The sequence below is a fragment of the Pezoporus flaviventris genome, unplaced genomic scaffold, assembly GCF_033815535.1.
Source record: "Pezoporus flaviventris isolate CSIRO_AGI_PZ_B2104156 unplaced genomic scaffold, CSIRO_AGI_Pfla_v1 ptg000059l, whole genome shotgun sequence".
NCBI classification, from domain to species: domain Eukaryota; kingdom Metazoa; phylum Chordata; class Aves; order Psittaciformes; family Psittacidae; genus Pezoporus; species Pezoporus flaviventris.
Window position 1 is genome coordinate 3036421 of NW_026892607.1, and position 21556 is coordinate 3057976.

Here is a 21556-nt window from a genome sequence, read left to right on the forward strand (position 1 = left end):
GTCTGCAAGAGAAACCCAGCATGTTCAGGCCATCAGGTGGGATAATTTTTACATCCTCTTTCAAATCCAGGTGATGAAAAAGGTGACACTGATTAAGAGTTGCAGAGATTGGGTCTCAATGCACTCCAATGCTATTTAACTTCTTTTGTTAACAACAAAGCAGAAGTGGAACTTTCAAACATGGGACACCTATTTTTCTCCTGACGGTAGACAGTCGAAAACTACAGAAGTGGAAATAACAGGAAATCCAATGAAAAAAGAAAAGACCAGATCAATCACAGTAATCACAGTGTTCACTGTGACAGGCAGCAGAGAGCTCAATAAAACACTATAGTGCTTACTCAGGGTATAGAGTCCCAAAGCCACTTGCAGTGTGGGAATGGTGGCAATGAGTAACACTATAATTGCTATCTCAGTTTTTCCAGGCCAGCCCAATTGCCTTTAATTGAATCAACGGGGGGGCAAAGAAGTGTTCAGAGAGGGAATAATAGAGCTGATGGTAAGGGTGCTCAGAAGAACATGTACTTATATGTAACCAAGCCCTTATAAGCCAAATTTTAGGTCTTTATAATAATACTCCTGCAGTTCATGTCAGTGACAAAATACAGTTATGCAGGACCTGTTTAAAGAAAGTTGCACTGGAATGAAGTGGTTGGAATTCAAGACTCTGCAGTGCTGTACTTTGTTTTCAGATGCCAGTGGCATTTCTAAGGTAGTACAAGGAACAAACAGCGTTTCAAGTTTGGTCTTCCAAGCAAGCCTTGTGGTGGGTCCTGGTCTTCCTTAAGTGAAACCATTAGGTTTTTTGCCACCAGGTTCAATGGGAGCATACTCAATAGATATTTAAAAAGGTATATTCAATACATAAGACACCTTTAAAAAGCAGCAGGTTTGGCAGCCTGGGCAAATTCTCACATTATAGGATGCAATCACATATCACATTCTACTATAGGTGACTTTTGCTACTGAGCTCCAAGGGCTACACACAAACATGCCCAGACACATGAATGTGTGGAGCCAACATCTCCTCTCTGCTGGTGGCCAGTGTGATGCCAAAGCTTTAAGCACAGGTTGTGCTGCCAGAGCTCTGCTAGCACTCAGTGAGGTACCACAGCCCTGACCAAGCCCCACTGACCAGGAGACTGCTCTTACTGTTTCAAAGTCCAACACTTGTTATTGCACATTCCTTAAGAAAAGGCTCTTCAGTGGATGTGGGAGAGCAGAGGGGTTATCTGTGCTTTAGTTAAAAGGGAATAACATTAAAAAATAAAAGCTGATCCAACAGGCTTTGTTCTCACCATCCACTTCAGATCATGCTAATGCAAAATGATATATTTGACCTGGATTTGCCTAAAGGGCAGTAAGAAGCAGAAGAGACCAACAGTGCAGAGCAGACACAGCCACCAGCTCACCCCTTGATAGAATTGATATAATTCCAAAGACTCTTTTAAAGTCTGTCTTGCCAACAGGTTGGGGGTTGGAACTGGATGTGCTTTAAGGTCCCTTCCAACCCAAACCGGTCTGGGATTCTGGGATTCTGTGGTTGGTTTTGCTCTCTCTGAGTGAGATAGCCTGTTCACAGGGGGAGAGCTCACCAGACCCATGCTTTTAAGAAGGGCAAGAGACGCTGCGCCCAGCAGGAAGCATCAGGCTGCACCTCTCCAGCTGAGAGAGATGGAGATGAAGAACATAACTAATCTAACAAATGCAGACTTCAAAATTATCATCTACAGTTCTGCCCTTTGCATGAGATTATTGTGTTCTTTAACCTCACTTTTTGAAGGTTTTGGTTTGGTTTTGAAATTTTTGTTCATTTATTTGCTTGGCTTTTGGTTGCTTTTTAATTTACCCCAAATTTTTCCTCCTTTGACTTCGGGCATCGCAAGAAGCTGCTGAAAGACGCTTTGGACTCAACTGAACGCACCTTTTGCAGGACTCTCACTAGTCACAAAACAACTCATTCACCTGTAACAGAGCTAATATACAGCAGAGCAGAGGGCAAATGATTATTTTGTGTAGATTATCCTTTGCCTGCAAATTTAAGAAGATGGAAATTTCAGGCTTATAGTGGAAATTCAGCTGCAGCCCCAACCATAAAGCACCTCAAACATTGCAGGCTTATGAGTTTCAAACTAGTACAGCCCTGTTCTACTTCAGATAACATATTCCTGCTTTACATCCTTGTAAATGAGATCACCTGCTAAGGCAAACATTTCCCATGATTTAAGCCTGTTAAAGAAGGGGAAAAGACATTCATACGTATTTGAGAGAGAGAGAGACCCTGCAGCTCATTCCAGCGCCGCGAGAGGTACCAATGTGGGAGGAATTTAATGAATGGCTAAAAAATACAAATCCCAGAGGATTCTGATGGGTCATTAACGCTGCATTAATGACTCTGGCTGCAGCCCTTGGTAATGGCAAGTCCACGTGAGTTGTCTGCTGGGGCGAGCGGCTCATTTGGTGGGGGGGTCTGCCCTGAGCAAACCTCAGCAGCTGCCTGCAGAACAATTCTTCCAAGTCTCTTTCTCCTTGCGCTGAGCAGGGACAGGACGATAACAGTGGCTGGCACAAGTGAGTTAATGTTATAACAAAAGCTGACATCCTGCTCGAGTGCTAGCAATTTTAAAGAGTAATGGATTGTCAGTTTTAGCTGGAAAGTGGTTGTTATATGATTTTAGCAGTCTTTTGCATATTTGTTTTGTTCTACTTTAAATAAATTTGGGTAAGATTTATCTCGTTAGCTCCAAATGCAAGTCCCTCTTGGCCTGGTTGAGGAAACAAATTAGGCTTTGCAAACATTGCAAAGACTAAATCAATACATTAATATTTAGGGGACATTAAAGAGGTTTATTAAACAGAAAAAGAGCCCTGAGTATTCCTTTGGAAATCTTATACATGCTTAAATAAAAACCATAGGTTGTGGTTTCTGGCTGAATCTATAAATCGCATTTGCATAGATAACTGAATTATTTACATGCACACCGTGATGAGTGCAGAAAGGAGATGATGTGGAGAGAGCAGGGCAGGAGCAAGGACCATGTCTCACATGCACAGGGTCTGCTCCAAAGGAGCTCCAAATGTGCCCACTATGGGGTGGGGTAGATTAAAATATAAATTGTCGGGTAACTAACGTAAGGAAGCTTTTGTGTCACCAGTTCCCCAGTATCAGCAGAGAGCATGGGCAGTTGGGGACAGGGGATGGCAAAGGGAATGAGACCTGTTATCTACACCTCAAAGCCTAAACCACAGACCTACAGTGTTGTGCAGCCATGACAGACCAAGATACAGCCTGGAAACTACACACCTCAACGCAGACCTTGTCACCAGGAGCACCACCAGGCTTCTCACCACTGTTCAAACAGAGCTGTCAGACCCTGAATCCCACCATTAGGAAGACCATGGACACAAACCCTGCTCACCAACATCATGGCCACCCCACCAACCCTGTTGGAACCATCATCCCGGGCTGTGGCCACTCTCCCTGGACAGCCCATCCGCAGCATGATGGGGACCAGCACCTTCTCCCTCCTCTCACATTTAAATTCACACAGCTAAGTTATAATTGCCTGGTCTTGTTGAACTGGTGTAGTGTTTGTTCTCCCTTCCTGTGATCTGCACCAAGTGTATTAATAGACACAACAAAAATTCTCCATGTACCCTCATTTCGGTAGGTTAAATGAAGCAATCTCTTCCAGACATGTTCTTTATTCTCCTAATCATGCTGGTGGCCCTCCAATGGTGGCTGAGTTCCTTCTGGACACCCTGTTCTGGTCTCTGGAACCTGCTTCATCCTTCACCCCGTGGCACACCACCATCATAATCTCATCCTGATGCATGGAGCGAACTGGGGCTTTGTGCTGCAACCTGCTACTCTGCCCCGAGGCAAAATTCGTTCTCAAGACCATTGGTAACATGTCTTCATATTTTCGCAAATTGGATGGGGGATGTGGCTCAGAGGATGCAATTTAAGCTTTGCTGGAAGAAATGTCACATTAGAAATGGCAGACGCTGCAATCTTTGCTAGAAGAATGATGAGCGATGCAGCGTTGTAAGAGGTATTTCATTTCGTGCCTCGCCGTGGCAAAGAGCTGATGTTTAAATCACCTGCAGTTCATGACTTTGCAGATCAAGCATCTGGCGCTGGGGTACATTGAGTTGATTACAAACTCCAACCTGCTAAACTTTTCATTAATGACTTCCTAAGTCTCCCTTCTTCTTTAATAAACTCACTGAAGTGAAGTTAACCAAATGATCTCCCTCACGTTCGTGTGATTTTCTTGCACTGAAGTAAATGTGGGCTAAAGACACATTAGGCTCTTTTTTCTTCTTTATTAACTATCTTGATTAATATCCTAGGTACAAAAGGGCGTAACTATGTAATAATTAACCAGACTTGACTTGGTGGTCTCATTAAGGTGTTGAGCAGAGCTGTGGGAGACTGAAACTCACTGTTCCTGGTTGGCTGTGGCTAAACCCCACCAAGTCTCACTGCTCCCTGTATCCCCCATGGGAGAGGGATGGAGAAGCTGCTGCTTCTCTTCAGCCTCCATTATTTACTGATCATGTTGCTTTTCCATGGTTTATCCATGGAAATGAAGGCATCTTTACCCATTAAAATGCATTTATTTTCTGAATCACTTACAGAAATGTGTTCAGAAATTGTCAGTCCAAACAGCAAAGAACAGTATATTCAAAATGACAGCTCTGGGTCTTGCATAGAGAAAAACCTCACACACAGACCAAAAAAAGGGAGGGAGCAAATGAAAGAGAGATGGATTTACGGAGCTTTTAAAGTGGGGTTTCACTGCATGTACTTTTGCAGTCAGGAGTTTGAACCTATTTGGGAGCTTACGATCAGACACGAGTCTTTATCCCTTTAATTCTGACACAAAGCACACCATCCTGGCTTCTCCAGCTCTGCTGCTTCCAGCAGGAGAATGTCTTCTGACAGTGTTACTCCACAGAATGGAGCCTGTAGGAGAGAGCAGTTTTAAAGGGCTAAGATTACTTTTAAATGCTCTTTTCCCCCTGTAATCTCATGTGCTGCTCTAGGTCTGCTGCTGATCATTTATTCACGATGCAAAAGGAAACCCAGCCCTTTGACGGAATGATTTTACTTTGACAAAAAACCTGCTTTTCCCTTCATTTATTTCTCCCCAACAGCAGAAGTTGTTTCTACTCTTAAAATACAAAGCTGTGAACGATATTAAAGGGAAGCATAAAACTGCTTCCATAAAATGTTACTATATCATCCCTATGAACCCTTTTCAGTGGGAAAGGGCATATAAGCTTATAACACCAATTAGCTCTTTGATGTCTCCTTTACTTTCAGACAGGTCAATCTCCGTCTCAAAGGATGCATGAATTTTGCATCCTTACCTCCTGAGTCCCAGCCCATGGAAGGTGGAGCGGTGGCTTTGTGAGCACTGTAAGTACAAAGTGACCTGATTAGAAGCGCTGACACGCACAAGTCTCATTCACTTCCCTATCCCACTGGATAGATGATGACTAGGAAGTCTCCATGCAGGTCTCTCTAAATCACTGTGCAAAACCCAGCGCTGAGTCAAGGTGGGATCCTACCCATATGGATTGAGTGATTGGCATGACTTGCACTCGATCCACCAAGCATCCATTGCACAGCTCATACTTACACATACCTACAGTAATATCATAGTATCATAGAATGGTTTGTGTTGGAAGGGACCTCAAAGCTCCTCCAGCTCCAACCCCTGCCACGGGCAGGGACCCCTTCCACTAGAGCAGCTTGCTCCAAGCCCCTGTGTCCAACCTGGCCTTGAACCCTGCCAGGGATGGGGCAGCCACAGCTTCTCTGGGCACCCTGTGCCAGCGCCTCAGCACCCTCACAGGGAAGAGCTTCTGCCTAAGAGCTCATCTCAGTCTCCCCTCGGGCAGGTTAAAGCCAAATCCCTTGGCCTGTCCCTACAGGCCCTTGGCCAAAGCCCCTCTCCAGCTTTCCTGCAGCCCCTTTAGGCACTGGAGCTGCTCTGAGGTCCTCCAGAGCTGGTGGTCCTTCTCCAACACCCAGAGACTGCAGAACTGGGCTTTATAGGCACAGAGCTCAGCAGCTTTCCCCTCTTGCTAAGTGCTGTGAGAACCACACAGGGAAAAATACAGGGAAAATGATTTTTTTTCCTTTAATTTTATCTTGCAAATCACTCCCTTGTTCTGACAGTGCTTCATGGAGCTCCCCCCTTCTCTTCCTACACAAAATATACCTGAAATAACATTGGAGTAACTGGATATATATATATATAATTGAAATAATAATTTATATCGTCACAGCTTCTTCATTGCAGCTTCCATTGCAGATGGGATGCAAACACTTCTGCGATCTCTGAACAACCCCCCCACAAACAGCACCTTTATGGGGCTTCCTGCAGCAGCTGCCTCTGGGGAAGGCTGTAAAAATGGCCAAGTGTAGGGTTTTGCTAACAAACATGATAATGCTCTTGATGCAACAAACCCCCTCAGCTTGGCAGAGCCACAGTCTCACATTCTGATGAACCATCGGGTCCTGAAGGTCCAGTGGTAGAGGATAATTAACTTAAGAAACATTTCCTATATGTTATTTGCAAGGGCTTTTGGTGCGCCATATGGATTAATAGAGATTGCCATTTCAATGCTTCTGGTTTATAATCATGGCTTTATTACTCATAAAAATGCAAAAGAAAATGTTAATGATGATTACACCAAAGACTAATAAGTGAACGCCTTGGGTTATACTTTGCATTTCTGAAGATATAAATGCAATCACTTAATAATTATGCATATTTTTAACTATTGGGTTATTATTTCTCTATGTGCTTGCAGTTAGCCCAATTAATTTTAAGCTGTGTTTATATGTTTTAGACGTGCAATTAATCTCCAATAATTTTCCTTAGCCCCTTGCACGACTCCATCAACTATTCCAGAGACCATTGGAATGAAGAACTGTCCACCTTGGGACAGCACAATAAATATCACCTCCATGTGCTTAAACCAGACAAGGTTGTCCTGAAGTACTTACAACATTAAACTGTCTCATATCAATTTAGTTCTAAGAATGGACTGTTCTTGTTAACACCATTGGGATCTGTGTGGTTTTTAGTGAGAAAACTAGCCTGGAATTTAAAAACTCTCTGGATTTTAATGCAAAAGCAACTTTCTGTCCTCACTTTATTTTGGTTTTAATGAATTTATATTGAGTTTCTAGAGCTAATACAGTTTCTATTTCTACGTTTGGAAAATCTCTTTGTGGTTCTAGCTTTGCTTTTTTTAGGCTGATGAATTAGTTCTTGGTTTTGTAATAGTCTTTGGAACGCCAGAGAAGAGGTGCTCAAATGAAATAGTGCATCTTTTAAAGAGCAATGAAATCAACAGAAAACTTCATACCTAAAGCTTAATGGGTGCAGGACACATCCTGATGGGGTATGAAGCACCCTGGTGAATCCCTCCTTGCAGCTGAGCTGCTCTGGGAAGGGGATGAGCATCCCGGGACCATGGCACTGCACCAACATTGCTCTGTCCATACCTTTCTCAATTGGGCCACCATGATGCTGGGGACCTCAGCCTCAGCTCCAAGATACCATTTAGATTAAGGGTACGTGTTTGGGTTAGGGTTCAGAGGGCACAAATGCCATGCAGTTTAGGGTTAGGGTTCAGAGAGCCACAAAGCCTACAGCTCTAGGGACACCCGGGTTCCAAAAGGGTACCAAGGGAAACACAGCACTGCACCAGCACTGTTCCTTCCACACCTTTCTCATCTGAGCCACCCATGGTGCTAGCTGGGGACCTCAGCCTCAGCTCCAAGATGCCATTCATCCGCTTAGGGTTAGGGTTCAGAGAGCCACAACACCTGCAGCTCCAGGGACACCGGGGCTGCAAAACACATGCCAAGGATTAAGATTTTTGTTCTTTCTCCCAAGCTGCCCTCAAGGAACTGCCTTGAAGAAACCCACAAAACAACTCACCCCCTTCAGAGCTCTTGTCAGAAAGCCAGAGGGGCTGTTGGGGTGCCAGCACAGCTCATGGCCCTGCCACCTGCCAGCAGTGTGTGACAGATTGTGCCCCTGCCCCTGTCCCGCTGCATCCATCACTCATCTTTGATTCAACACTTGTGTTACATGGCCATCGCAGCGTGGCTCGTGGCCTTGTTCCATCCCCTGGGACAGCCAGGTCCTGGTCACAACGACCCTCCTGCCGTGTACCACGGCAGTGGCGCTGCCTGGTTCTGAACACACCGTGATATCCTGAGGGACGTGAGGGTGTTTCTGCAGATATTTGGTACCAACGTTAAAATGCAAATGTTAAAATGTAAACCTTCCACTGGCTCAGCACCTGATGATGCACCTGCACACTGTGGCTAGATCAAACACCAGCCAAAACAAACAGGTTTGGTGCCATGCAGAAGACCTAAACCAACGCAACAGATACCAGCAGAGTACCCCTGCAGGGAACTGCACCACAACCATCATACTGGGGTTTTCCTCTTGTATTTCTACATCTTGTTCCATTGTCAGCAGAGCAGGAGTGAGGATTTAAACCTGGCTTTGGCAAGTTATACACCCTTCTGTCAGCTATCTACTTGGTCCAGAGCCAATGGCACAAACAACATCTTGTTTGTATGGCTACATACAAACTACAAGTAGTCTATGCCTACATACATCCAAGAAGAGGGAAGAGAAAGAAGGGAGGGAAAGGAGGGAAGGGAGAAAAGGGAGAGAAGGGAAAGAAGGAATAGAAGGGAGGGAAGGGAGAGAAGAAAAGAAGGAAGAGAAGGGAGAGAAGGGAGAGAAGGGAGACAGGGCGCTTTAAAATATGCTTAAAAGCTGACATTTCCCATCTATAAACTGATTTTTTCTAGTGCATCCCCAATAAGGCTTTTCAGTTGGTTTAAGCACATACCATGTACAGTTAAGTGCACCTGCTTCGTTTTAGGAGTGTGCTGAGTTTGCACAGAACAAGTGTAGGGACCGTCATCTGTCACATCGACATCCTGTATCTGCAGGCTGTATTCTCTTCTGTTTGCTGTGGCGATTGAAACCCGAGGATCTACTGACCACTTGTCACTTCCAGCAAAAATAATACTTGACCGGTTCAGCCAGGCACCTTTGGAAGCTCCATCCTCCAAGTAACACCTAGGGAAAAAGGGGAGACCGTAAGCATGGAAAAGTGAGAGCTTCATAACACTGTTAACTTACTATTGATTTTTGGACTGAATATGTATGTTAGAGTTGAACCTCAGAACGTGAACCATTTGCTAATTCGCAAATCATCATAAAACCAGCAGCTGACTTTACAAACACACAATGAACACAGATATCTTTTTCTGCTGTTCTTCCTTTCAGGCTTTCCTGCTGGGAGTGGTCAGCGGAGCAGTAGGCAGTGAGTCTCCATGATTTCTGACCTAGACAAAATGACTCCATTGGAGCAGTCCCTTCTCCTCCACCTTCAACCCCTACTGACCAGGAGCAGGCAGGTGGGCTGTGCAAAATTACTCCTCTTGCCTCAGAAACAGCAAACTTCACCTTGCTTAGTTAAGGAACCAAGAGATTTTTTCTATCAAAAACTGGGGGGGGGGGGACCTGAGAGCAGCTCCAGTGCCTAAAGGGGCTGCAGGAAAGCTGGAGAGGGGCTTGGGACAAGGGCCTGCAGGGACAGGCCAAGGGGAATGGCTTGAACCTGCCCAAGGGGAGACTGAGATGAGCTCTTAGGCAGAAGCTCTTCCCTGTGAGGGTGCTGAGGCACTGGCACAGGGTGCCCAGAGAAGCTGTGGCTGCCCCATCCCTGGCAGTGTTCAAGGCCAGGTTGGACACAGGGGCTTGGAGCAAGCTGCTCTAGTGGAAGGGGTCCCTGCCCGTGGCAGGGGTTGGAGCTGGAGGAGCTTTAAGGGCCCTTCCAACCCAACCCATTCCAGGATTATATGATCCTGTGCACTTAGAATCCAAAAGGATATATTTTCCTTTTCAAGGCATTATTAGATTTGTCATTGCTGATCATGTTCAAGACATCTTGTTTAAAGCAAACATACATTCAATTAGCATGGATTCCCCTGCTGACAGCAACAATGGAACACAAATCAGAGGTCTATTAAATATTTCTTAAAAGCTCTTTTGTATGGCAGTGACTCAGACAAACGTGATTTGTTTATTATGTCATACTTAAGCTTTTTCCCAATTATTAGTAGAACAATAACGAATAACTGTGCTCTTTGGGGTATAATAGTCACCTTAACCGCAGCTCAATGAGCAACACCACCCCTACAATCGGCAGCAGATGTACTCCAGCCGGGTTCTTTTCCTTCTGAATTTCAGTTTAACAATATTCGCCCATAAACAAAGACTTTGTTTTTGCTAAAATGAGTAAAAACTGCAGCTAGAGAATGAAAACATGTCTATCTGAGGAGTTTGACAGCGTTTCTACACAATATCTCAGGGGGTTGAACATGGCACTGGAGATTGCTGGGGAATTGTGAGCTGAATACACCTGTGTAGCCACTGGGAACAGGCTGAAACTAATCAGCTGAGAAATACAAGGAACAAGGTATATTGCAAAATCTCATTTGTAGTCCCTTTCACCATCTGCAGAATCAAAACCCAGCCCAAGTATTAAAGGTCAATGTTAATTGAAAATCCTTTCTGTGGATATGCTACCCAAAAAAAGCCACCCAGGCAGAACAGAAGTAGAAGCTTCTCCTAAGGTAATTAGGCACTGCAATATGCTGCTGTTGTCAATAATTTGTGTTGCCTATTACGAAACATTTGTAATTTCTTCCCTGAAATAGCTTTCCTTCTGAAGTTGCTCACTTGCACACTGGGACAAAGAGGGATGCATGTGAAGCATGTGATTAAACGGCTCTGACAAGTCCTAAGAGCAGCTCAGCATCAAGCACAGCCACTAAAACCTTGTGAGAAAAGAGGCAAGAAGCTGGTGCATAGTGATGGAGGTTCTTCCTAGCACTGTTCAGCCAACGAGAAGGGAAGGAGATGGCTGTTGAGGTGGGATCCCTGTGGATCTGGTGGGAGAATGCAGTAGTCAGTGGGAACAGGGTGATGCCAGAGGATGCAGAGCTGCACCAGAGCCCTCACACTGGTAGAGGCAAAGGAGCAGATATTCATCTACACACAGGCTGGTAGGATAGAAACAGCCCCAGGAGATATTCTCATTTTTAATGCAACCAATAGTTTTGGAGTAGCCATCAAACTTCTCTGTTGACTGGAAAGAGGGAGTGACACTGGTGACAGGAGACAAAAAAGACACTAAAGGAGGACACTAAAGAACACTCCTCAATCCCACGGGCATTTCGAGTGATCAGTTGATCATCAGAGACTATCAATGTTCAACTGATGCTTGGACAATGCAGTCTATATGTTGTCAGTGCAAGCAAGCACAAGGCTGGCCTGGGAATGCTCAGCCAGAACAATGATTTCTCTGAGCATCCAGGAGAATGCATGAAACAGCAGCAAGTGAGGAAAGGAAATACAATGATGTGAAACCCAGTAAACACCATCAGAGCACAGTCCTGTGTGAAGTATGAGGATACAATGAGGATAAAATCACTTGAGATGCTTCAAGTACCACTTTGCCACAAGAAAACGTCATAAAAACAGGAGGACCAGACAAAGGAGATCACAGAATCCCAGATTCCCAGGTTGAAGGAACCTCAAGGATCATCTGGTCCAACCTGTCCAGCCGAATCCTAACAGTGTCCAATGCTGGGGAATGGGATGGGAGAAGGGTATCCAGGAGGAAGCAAGGAGAGTTCCTCTCGGTGACTGAGAAGTTAAGGGATAAAAGGGAAGAGAGAACACGCCGAAGGAACTTTATTTCCACGAGCAGATGAGTAAGACTGAACCTGTCTGCAGTGAGGTTGAGGACATTTTACTATGGCTCAAAACCTGAGCACTGTTCTATAGTTTTCCATTAAGCAGGAGACATCCAGCATATGGGAACAGGCAGAGCAGCAATGAAACTACGGGCAGAGAAAACCCTGGATGGACTCAGGTCTAAGAGCATGAAACTGCAATTCCAGGAGCATGTGTGGGGTTTTTAACCAACCTGAAAGTGGTGCTGTGTGACAGGGAAAGAATAAGTGTATTATCTACGTTTAAAGAAATGTGGAGAGTGAATCAGGTAGATTTCAGGCTAACCACTATGCAACCACAATAGAACTCAGGGCTTTAAAACAACTTTCAGTGCGGAAGGAATATAATACAAAGTGCAACAGAGTAATGGGACATTTTATTTGATAAAGAGGTTTTTTACATGAAGGAAATCCAACAGAAGAGGTGAACGCAACAGATCTCATCTCTTTGATAACACATTAAAATAGCACAATTATGGAAACTGTTAGGTGGGAGAAAATGGGGATTTCGTAGCTGAAGCATATGGCAGTATTGTTTAAGGGGGAAAATGACATTCCCTTTAGGAATAAGAAACTAGAAGCATCAGGCTGACATTCTTCAGAAATGGAACATGAAAATAACCATTCATTTAATTAATGATCTCAATGTGAAATCTGAAAGGGTTCTGAAGGAAGCCGTACAGAATACAGGATAAAAAATCACAGTTTATATAGCAGAGAATTGGGATGTCATGGGGAAGCATCTCTTTGAGGATGGAGAGCACAGCAGATGTCTGTGAATCCCTGCAGGAGATTTGTAGGGTCTGGTCCCATTTGGAGAAGGAAGAAGCCACTTACAAAGTCTTACAAACATTTCCCAATTGATTCTAATGAACAGAAGAGTGGGGAGAAGCCAAGCTTCACTGTCATTTTTCCACAATGGGTTTCTTTTCTACTGGTATTTCTAGAGCAGCTGGATGCAGTCACTTAGAAATGAGGTTCTATGAAGGAAGCCTGCCGTTTCAATGGCCATTTACCATCTTGTATTGCTGTGTGCTGGGCTGCACCCCCAGAGTGTGAGCAGCAGCTCAGGGAGGGGATCCTGCCCCTCTGCTGTGCTCTGGGGAGACCCCCCCTGCAGCCCTGATCCAGCTCTGGGGCAGCAGCACAAGAGGGACGTGGAGCTGTTGGAGCGAGGCCAGAGGAGGCCATGGAGATGCTGCGAGGGCTGGAGCAGCTCTGCTCTGGAGCCAGGCTGAGAGAGCTGGACTGGGGCAGCCTGGAGAAGAGAAGGCTCCTGAAGGGGAGACCTGAGAGCAGCTCCAGTGCCTGAAGGGGCTGCAGGAAAGCTGGAGAGCATCTTCTCCCCTCTTCCTCCAGCTTCCCCAGCTTTATATGCTGAGCATGATGTATGGTGTATTATATGCAGTCAGGGTCAGCTGTTCCAGCCATATTCCTCCACAGCTCTTTGTGCCCTCCCAGCCTACTCGCTGGTGAGGTGGTGTGAGGAGCAGGAAAGGCCTTGACCCTGCTAAAACACCACTCACTGTTAACAAAAACATCCCTGTGTTATCAACACTGTTCATAGCACAAACCCAAAACACAGCCCAACACCAGCTCCTGTGAAGAAAACTGACTCTATCCCAGCAAAAACCAGCACAGCCCCAAAGGCTGCCAAAAACTCAGTTCATAGAATGGTAGAATCAGCTGGGTTGGAAAAGACCTTTGAGATCATCAAGTGCAACCATTAAACACAGCCCCTTTGAGATCAAGTTTTTCCTGCCGAGCAAGGGTGAGATATACAGCACTGCAGAAAGGAATGGGAGACCTCTTGCTCTTTTATTTGATATACAAAGGGATTTGCTCCAAATAACATTCTAAAACAAGTAAGACATTTGGGTAATTCATTTGTAGGCACACAGTTATCATGGGTAAGATGAAAACCTGCTAAACCCAACTCTCTTCTCTACCCCACTCATCAGCAAAAGCTCTGCAGTATTCAACTGCCCTGCTGTCGTGGTTTAAACCCAGTCAGGTAACTCATTCACTCACTCCCCCCTCTTCTTTCTCTCCTCCTACTCCTGAAGGGACGGAGAGGAGAATCAAAAGAATGCAACTCCCACAGGTTGAGATAAGAACAGTTTAGTAACTAAGGTATAACACAGATCACTACTGCTACCACCAATGATAATAATGATAAAGGAAATAACAAGGGAAGAGAATACAACACCTCAGCACCAGCTGACCGATAACTCGCCCCTCAAGCCCTACCAAGCTCCGACCGATACCTCCTCCAACCCTGCAGTCCCCCAGCCCTTCTGGCTAACTCCCAGTTACATCCTGGGCATGACGTGCTGTGGTATGGAATACCTCTTTGGTCAGTTTGGGTCAGGTGTCCTGTCCCTGCTTCCTCCCAGCTTCCCCTCCTCCCTGGCAGAGCATGAGGCTCACAAAGTCCTTGGCCAAACCAAAACATCATTGTTATCAGCTCTGTTCCCGGGCCGAAAGTCAAAACACTGCACTGCACCAGCTACCAAGGAGGAGAAAAATGACTGCTACTGCTGAACCCAGGACACCTGCAAACATGACAGCCAAGGGCTGAAAAGGGAGCAATGTTCAGCTCTTGAGAAGCACTGTCAAATTTGGTGAAACAGGTATTTAAAATGGAACTAGGAGGGAACATTCCAGTCTTGTTCAGGCCCTGTGGAAGCACGCTGAGTTGTGGAAGCACACTGGTTTCAGTCTAAAAGTTTTATCCCAAAGAAGGTTCTTTGCAAACAGATTAAACAGCTTGACTCGGACAGGCTCCTTCACTAGCCCGAAGCGCTCTTTCCTCTATGTTGAAAGGCCAGGCAAGCACCCTAACCCTGCGGGAGTGAACTGATAGGGAAATGTAGCAGGATTTCTCCGAGATCTTGTGCACAAGATCTGAGTTAAACAGCAGCCACCAAGCTGTGTTTCCCACTACACACGTGAGATGCAGGGGATAAAGTGTGTATTTACTCCATGGAAGAAGCAATCAAATGGCTCATCTCAGAAATGTTTTCTAATCTAACAGATTTAATCCCTCTCTGTTTGCAAATCACTTCCCATTTCTGAAAACGTGGTTAAAACTCTTCTGCAGCAGCTTGGACTGCACATTCACCCGCGTGTGTCCCTGGCAGCGGGAGGCAATGCTTCTGCACTGCAGTTACTGCAGAGGAACAGAAATAAGGACAAACAGGGACTTGGTTCCATCTCTCCAGCTTTCCTGCAGCCCCTTCAGGCACTGGAGCTGCTCTCAGGTCTCCCCTTCAGGAGCCTTCTCTTCTCCAGGCTGCCCCAGCCCAGCTCTCTCAGCCTGGCTCCAGAGCAGAGCTGCTCCAGCCCTCGCAGCATCTCCATGGCCTCCTCTGGCCTCGCTCCAACAGAGCAAGTTTGAGCAGAGTTTTGATTTCATGTGATCCCATGAGGAGCTGGATGCCTGTCACTGCCCTGCCCTCAGGACGAGTCAGCCTCAGGGTGGGAGCCAAACCCTTCTCCAGCTTCTCCTAGGTCTAAGCTCCATCAATACATTGAATAACACCAGATCAATGCACGCTTCTGGATGAGAACACACAAATTCCCATTGGGACCACAGTGCTGAAAGTGCACGGTGGCTCCTGGCAGAGGTCAGCTCTGAGGCTGCCCACAGGAGCTCTGGTCCATCACTGCCCATCACCAGCAGAGAACCCAAGGCAAAGCATGCTGATGTTCAATAGATCCCAACACGAAAACTTTTCTTACATAATGATGGGCAATGAGTTATTGAACGGATGGCAACCAGAAGAAACTTCAAATATTCATGGCCTTCCCTCTCTTCCCCCTTTACCCTTTCCTTAAATTCTGTTAACTTTAAAACTTTTTGCACAGCACTGAAGCATTTTCTGCAATGTAATGTTTCAAATCTATGCACAGGACCAATTATTTTTAGAGGTGACTAATAATACTGTAGCACAGTGAAAGAAATAACCATCATTAAATAAAAGGAACTTTTGCTCTTTCTACCTTTACATTGCTTGGAAAGGTATTGATTTAACTATAGCTGAACTCAGAAGATAATTCTTCTATTTTTAAACTTGGGAGACTGGAAAAAAAGAACAATTTATTTTTAACTGATGATTGTAATCAGAAATTCTCTACTCAACATGCATAAAAAATAGATTTTAATGTTAAGTGTCGTGTATGGCTGAAGGTGTTTTATTATTTTTCCAATCATTATTAATGGGGATGATCGTATGCAATTTGCGAGTATGGAAAAATATCCTCTCATCCAGCTTCCTGAAAGTTTTTAATCCTCTTTTGGATTCCTCCCACTTCCCTGCCTCTCCAGTCTATTATTTCCCCATAATTAAAACACAGACCTATTAATCTTTGTAAAAAACAGTGCTTGCTTGCTTAATTAAAGCTGCACACGGGCTCTTTCTAGAAGAGTCATCGCAGTGCAGTAGGGTTGGAGTGCCCACCTTGCTGCCCTTGAAGCAAACTCCATTGCATTCACACAGAGCTTTCCTATGGCCCATGTAGCACCAGGATGTGCTGACATTGCCTGTCTCCAACAGCATCTCAATCCCTCTCTGGGGTTAAGCTGAATAGTACTGGACCGTCATTAAAGGGAAAATAGTCCTCATTCAAGTAGAACCAGCAGCTACCATTATCCACACTTCTGGGGCAGCCACTTACTTGGCCCAAATTGTGAAGCTGAAAGGAGAAATGAGTTTAAAACTGTCCTGTAAACCTGTAGGCAAATTCAACACACACAACCCTTTAACTGCACCCAGTCAGCCCCATCTGCCTTCATTTAGTGCTTCCACCTCACCCGTGTCTGCTCTGGTCCCACCTCATCCATCTGGTCCCTCCCCAGATTGGATTATGAAGGTGAGGAGCACAGGAAACAGGCCAAGCTGGCTGGGAAATTCCCCAGGGGCTACAGGTCTGGCTCACAACACAGCTCTGATTTAGAGGACACACCGAGTGACACATTGTGAGACGCTTCCTCCATAGAACACATCCCCAAAATGGCAAGGCACATACCCCAGGTGAGAACATGATTCATCTCTGTGTAGGCTGGCTCCCCAAAACCTAGCAATCCCATTGCAGTTCAGGTTAAAAGTTCTATCGAGTTTAGAGAAAGTCCTGAAATCCTTTCCTTTCACTGAAAATCTGGAAGAATTTGACTCTTCTGCTTCTGTATAGCTGGTGCTTTGGGATGCTGGAGGAGCTCACTTTAACACCCACAAGGGATGACAGCAGCTCCCTTCCATCACCTGCAGTGGGCGAGCGTTCACCAAAGCAGATGTGAACCACTTAGCAGAGTTGGATTTGCTTACTACAGCATCTTTCTTTTCCCCACTGAAGTTGGTTTTGGCATTGAGTTATAACCACTTGCCTCAGAACACAGAAAAACATTGCAGAAAAACCACAGTGCTGCTAAAGTGTTTCTGCTTTAGAGGAGATTGGCTTTGAGCTAAGCACCAAGGGGGAAGAAATGCGAGGGGCAGGGATGAGCACAGAAAAACACCCAGAAAATCAAAACATAGGATGGTAAATCCAAGCTCCAGAAGCAGCAAATCACACTGGAAACGTGCTAAGAACTTTTGCAAAGCCCTTTTACTGATGAACTGATAAATGACTTCTTGGGTTCCCCATGAACTCTTATGAATTAACTTCTTCCAAGTTTTCTACACTAAGGAAATTCTCCAAACAATAAAAATAACTCAGGTGTAATTACAGGTGATCATTTTATGATTAAACTCGCTTTTCTCCTGCCTACTGTAGCTCAAAGCTGTATGGAATCCTCAGAAGCATGGAATTCTCATAAAAACCTGTGCAGCTACTCATTATTATCACAGCTTTTCTCTATTTTACTTACTGATGAGCCTCAGGCCATAGGGGAGATGCTGACCAGGCTGGGACACACCAAGCCATGGTTCTCTCTGTGCCCAAACCTCCAATCCCCACAACTGAACCCATCAGCATCTGTGCCCACGCAAGCTCAGCACACACAGGGTGCAAATAAGGATGCTGCTGCCCCAGTTTCACAGTTTTCCCTTGGAACTCACCCGTGCCAGGCCTGGAAGAGTGAACACAAGGAGCAGGAGGTGGCTGGGGAGATTTGGCCAGAGCTCAGCTGCAACCTCGTATCTCTGAGGTATAGCAAGCCTTAAATACTGCAGAGGAATTGCGCCCAAGAAGCAAGGCATACAGGGTACCACCACCAAGACAGACTTCTTTCTTGTTAGTTATAGCAAGAAAGACTGAACAGAGTTTAAAAGACTTCATCTTAGGAAGACATTTTATTCCCCTCCCTGCAGAGGTAACACTCTTTATTTGTGGAACATGCAAATGTTCAGCTTTCCTGCAGAGGGAGACTGTTCTGCCGTGAATGGGACAGAACTGCGCACAGATGGGTTCTGGGGCGGCTGATGAACAGTTATGTAAAACAGGGGAGACAAGCAGTAGGTTCAAAGCAGAGTTTAAAATCAGAGCCCCACAGCCCTGTCTGGAGCAGCCAGACCTGGCTGACAATAAGATACCAGCTTTGCTTTGCCTGGCACCCCCACTGTATGCCGAAGCCCTTAGATCTGCCTTTAAAAATGCTCTGTTTCCAGCCCCACAGCAGCACTCAGCAGGCACACGGTGAGGCTCCTTTATACGAACATGCATGTTCCCAGCACCCGGCACTGAGCCACCTGAGTACTCCTGCTCGCAGCAAAGAGAATCACAGGATCACAGCCTGGTTTGGGTTGGAAGGGCACCTACAGCAAGCAGCAGATTGGGCTGACAGTGAAGGAGCCAAGGATGCTGCAGCATTCCCTCCCCTTCAGGGCTGAACAGACCAGGCATACCAGAGACATCTTACCCACTGCTTGCAGTCAAATTATTCATTAAGCACCGTATCAATACTCTAACTCATCATTACCTCCTCATAATAAAGATGTTCTTCCAAGCCTACTCGCCCCCATCTCCCGTGATTCTCAGCAGTCCATCACCTCGCTTCCTAAAAGAGCAGCTCAGAACTGGAGATCTGCAAACTTAGGGAGGAACCAAGATAATTCATTCAACATTTGCTGACCCGTGGACTTTTCCAAGAGGAGCAGAGAGCAGTGGTTGCTCTTCCGACGGCAGAGTGCCTGAAATGAGCAGGGATATGTGCTACCTGAATGCTCATGAGCAGTTCTCATAACTAACCTCCCTGCTCTGCTCCTGTGCCATGTCCACAGCATGCATGTATAGTTTATTAACCAGGGGAACTTGGCAGATTTTCTTACAGCTCACCATGGGAAAGGCGCAAGGTAGCTGCCAGCCTGTGGATGGACCACAAGACAGGACAGGGAGAGAAAGCAGGGCGAGAAACAGGGAAGGAAAGAAGGATGTATCTTCATCATGCATCACCAGCTCCTGGATTTTATAAACTCATTTGCATTGAGGTGCTTCAAGATATTGCAGGATAGTTGTCTGTGAGAAAACGTGGGTTGATCCCTAAATCAGAGACACTTTTAATGGAAAACCATGTATCATTGAATGGTTTGTGTTGGAAGGGAGCTTAAAGCTCCTCCAGCTCCAACCCCTGCCACGGGCAGGGACCCCTTCCACTAGAGCAGCTTGCTCCAAGCCCCTGTGTCCAACCTGGCCTTGAACACTGCCAGGGATGGGGCAGCCACAGCTTCTCTGGGCACCCTGTGCCAGCATCTCACCACCAACCAGTAGAATATTAACAATTAATCAAAAAATGTTTATTTGACTACTTCTACATGATTTAAAATGTGATTTGCTCTACAGATGATGTTATTTCAGCTTTAATCTGTATGGGTTTCAACCTCAGTACCTGTTATTCCATCCCAGCCAGGTGAATCATGATTTTCACAGGGGTTTCCTGGCCTCTAACACTCATCACAGCCACCAGCCACTAGCCACCACCATGATGTGCACTTCCCTCCTGCCACAAAGTGGCTTTTTTTGATGGCAAGGACAGAGGAACTGTCAGTATCACAAGTTACAAATTACCCTGCTGTGTTTATTTACACAAAGGTACTTCCACCCCTTTCACACATCTATTCTCATATTAAAGCAAATGAAACATTATAGTGTAAGCTAAGAATTATTAGTTATTAATTATTTCATGAAGCACATAATTTTTCTCTTTGAAGGCTCAGAAACCGCATTACACAATATTATTGGTTCCGATAGTCCTGGTTTTATTCTCAGTAGCTCCCAGCTTAATCCTATTCTTTGAAATATTAAAAAGGGGCTGGTGGCTCCATTTGATATTTATTAATTCCTACAGATTTATGATATAGAGCAGCTGCCTTCCGGATATTCTAAAGAAGAAATTTTCCATGTAGAAAAGCAAGGAAACAATTCACTGTGTGGTTTTGTCTTTATTATTTCGCACTTTCCTTAAAGGAAAGCGTCTCCAAAGGGAGAGGGGTCTTTGAAAATTCAAGAGCCAAAGGTTTATGTCATGGGAATAGATAAATCACCTCTTTCTTCTGGTGGTGAAGCCAACCCAGATGGCAACTTCACCCCCCCTGCTTTTTTGCCACACAACACTGAAACACAAATTAAAGGAATAAAAAGCAACATAAGCTCTGAGACCACGGCAAAGCAAAGGATAATGCCCACGGAATGAGGAAACATCAGGTCCAGGAACATCCCGTGTCACTTTGCAAATATTCAATATCACAGCATGCTATTGAAGGAGTCGAGCATCCAGAAATACAGAAGTGAATGAAACCAGCCATGATTTAATTAACTGTGTTTATTTCAGTATCAGAACAGTCACTTTAGTCTTTGTTTTTCATGCTAAAATGAAACAAAGGCTCCTTCACTGACGCAATAAGCTCTGACAAAAAAATGAGGGCTTACAACGGGAGGTTATTACGGTAACGTGCACTCAGGGTAAAATAACGAGGGTTGGATGGCTCTTAAACTCAATATCCCCATAAATGCAGTAATTTGGTAATGAACAGAGCATCATGCTGATGCGGGGCTGCAGTGTGCTATAGGAGAGAGGAGAGGCTCATGGGGAGCTGGCATCGCCTATGCACGGGGGAGGATGCTCAGGGAGAACCTGCATTGGCTCCTAATGCTGGGAAATGCCTGATGCCTGCCTGAAGAATCAATGCAAGGCTGAGGTCCTCGTTACCTGCTCTCTATGAAATGCATCACAGTGAGAAAATAGTGTCTCCAGGCAAAACAAGGTGTGGGTGCTGCTGCTCTGCAGTGCAGCAGGGAGAACCTCCCCTCTCCATCCTATATCTAGACCATGAGTAGGTGGGAGATAACTGTGTGCTGTGTCACGTCCTTTATTGGATCAGTATTGACCTGGTTCTCTTCTCCGAGCAGGTAATGCCAACCCTGCCACGCAATTCTCGCCGGGATGGTTTAAGTAAAATAATAGAGTTAATGACAGAATTTAAGCTACCTAGAGAGGTATAATTCATCATGGAGTGTTTCATGCCATTATCTTAAAAACATACAGTGTAGTAATCACTTCAAGTAGTGATAACACATAATTGTATGCTTCTCAGAAATTATAGGTGAATGGGAGTTGCAGCTAATGAGTGCCAAATAGCAGCTCAGGAACTGCAGTGATTACAGAAGATGTGGTGATGAATGCATTTATTATTGGGGTATTACAAAGCTTTTTATAGCCAAGATGGCAAGCTTATAAATAAATAACCAGCCACAACA

At 45.2% G+C, this 21556-nt stretch overlaps 1 protein-coding gene across 3 annotated transcripts in view; it reads right to left on the reverse strand.

Annotated features, from left to right (window-relative positions):
* Window positions 1-21556, reverse strand: part of NEGR1 (neuronal growth regulator 1) — a 274782-nt gene that overhangs the window by 142063 nt on the left and 111163 nt on the right. For all 3 annotated transcript variants that reach the window (XM_061469770.1, XM_061469771.1, XM_061469769.1), the window contains exon 2: window positions 8905-9137. In XM_061469770.1, coding sequence (XP_061325754.1) covers window positions 8905-9137 — 233 coding nt within the window. The remainder of the gene's footprint in view (window positions 1-8904; window positions 9138-21556) is intronic.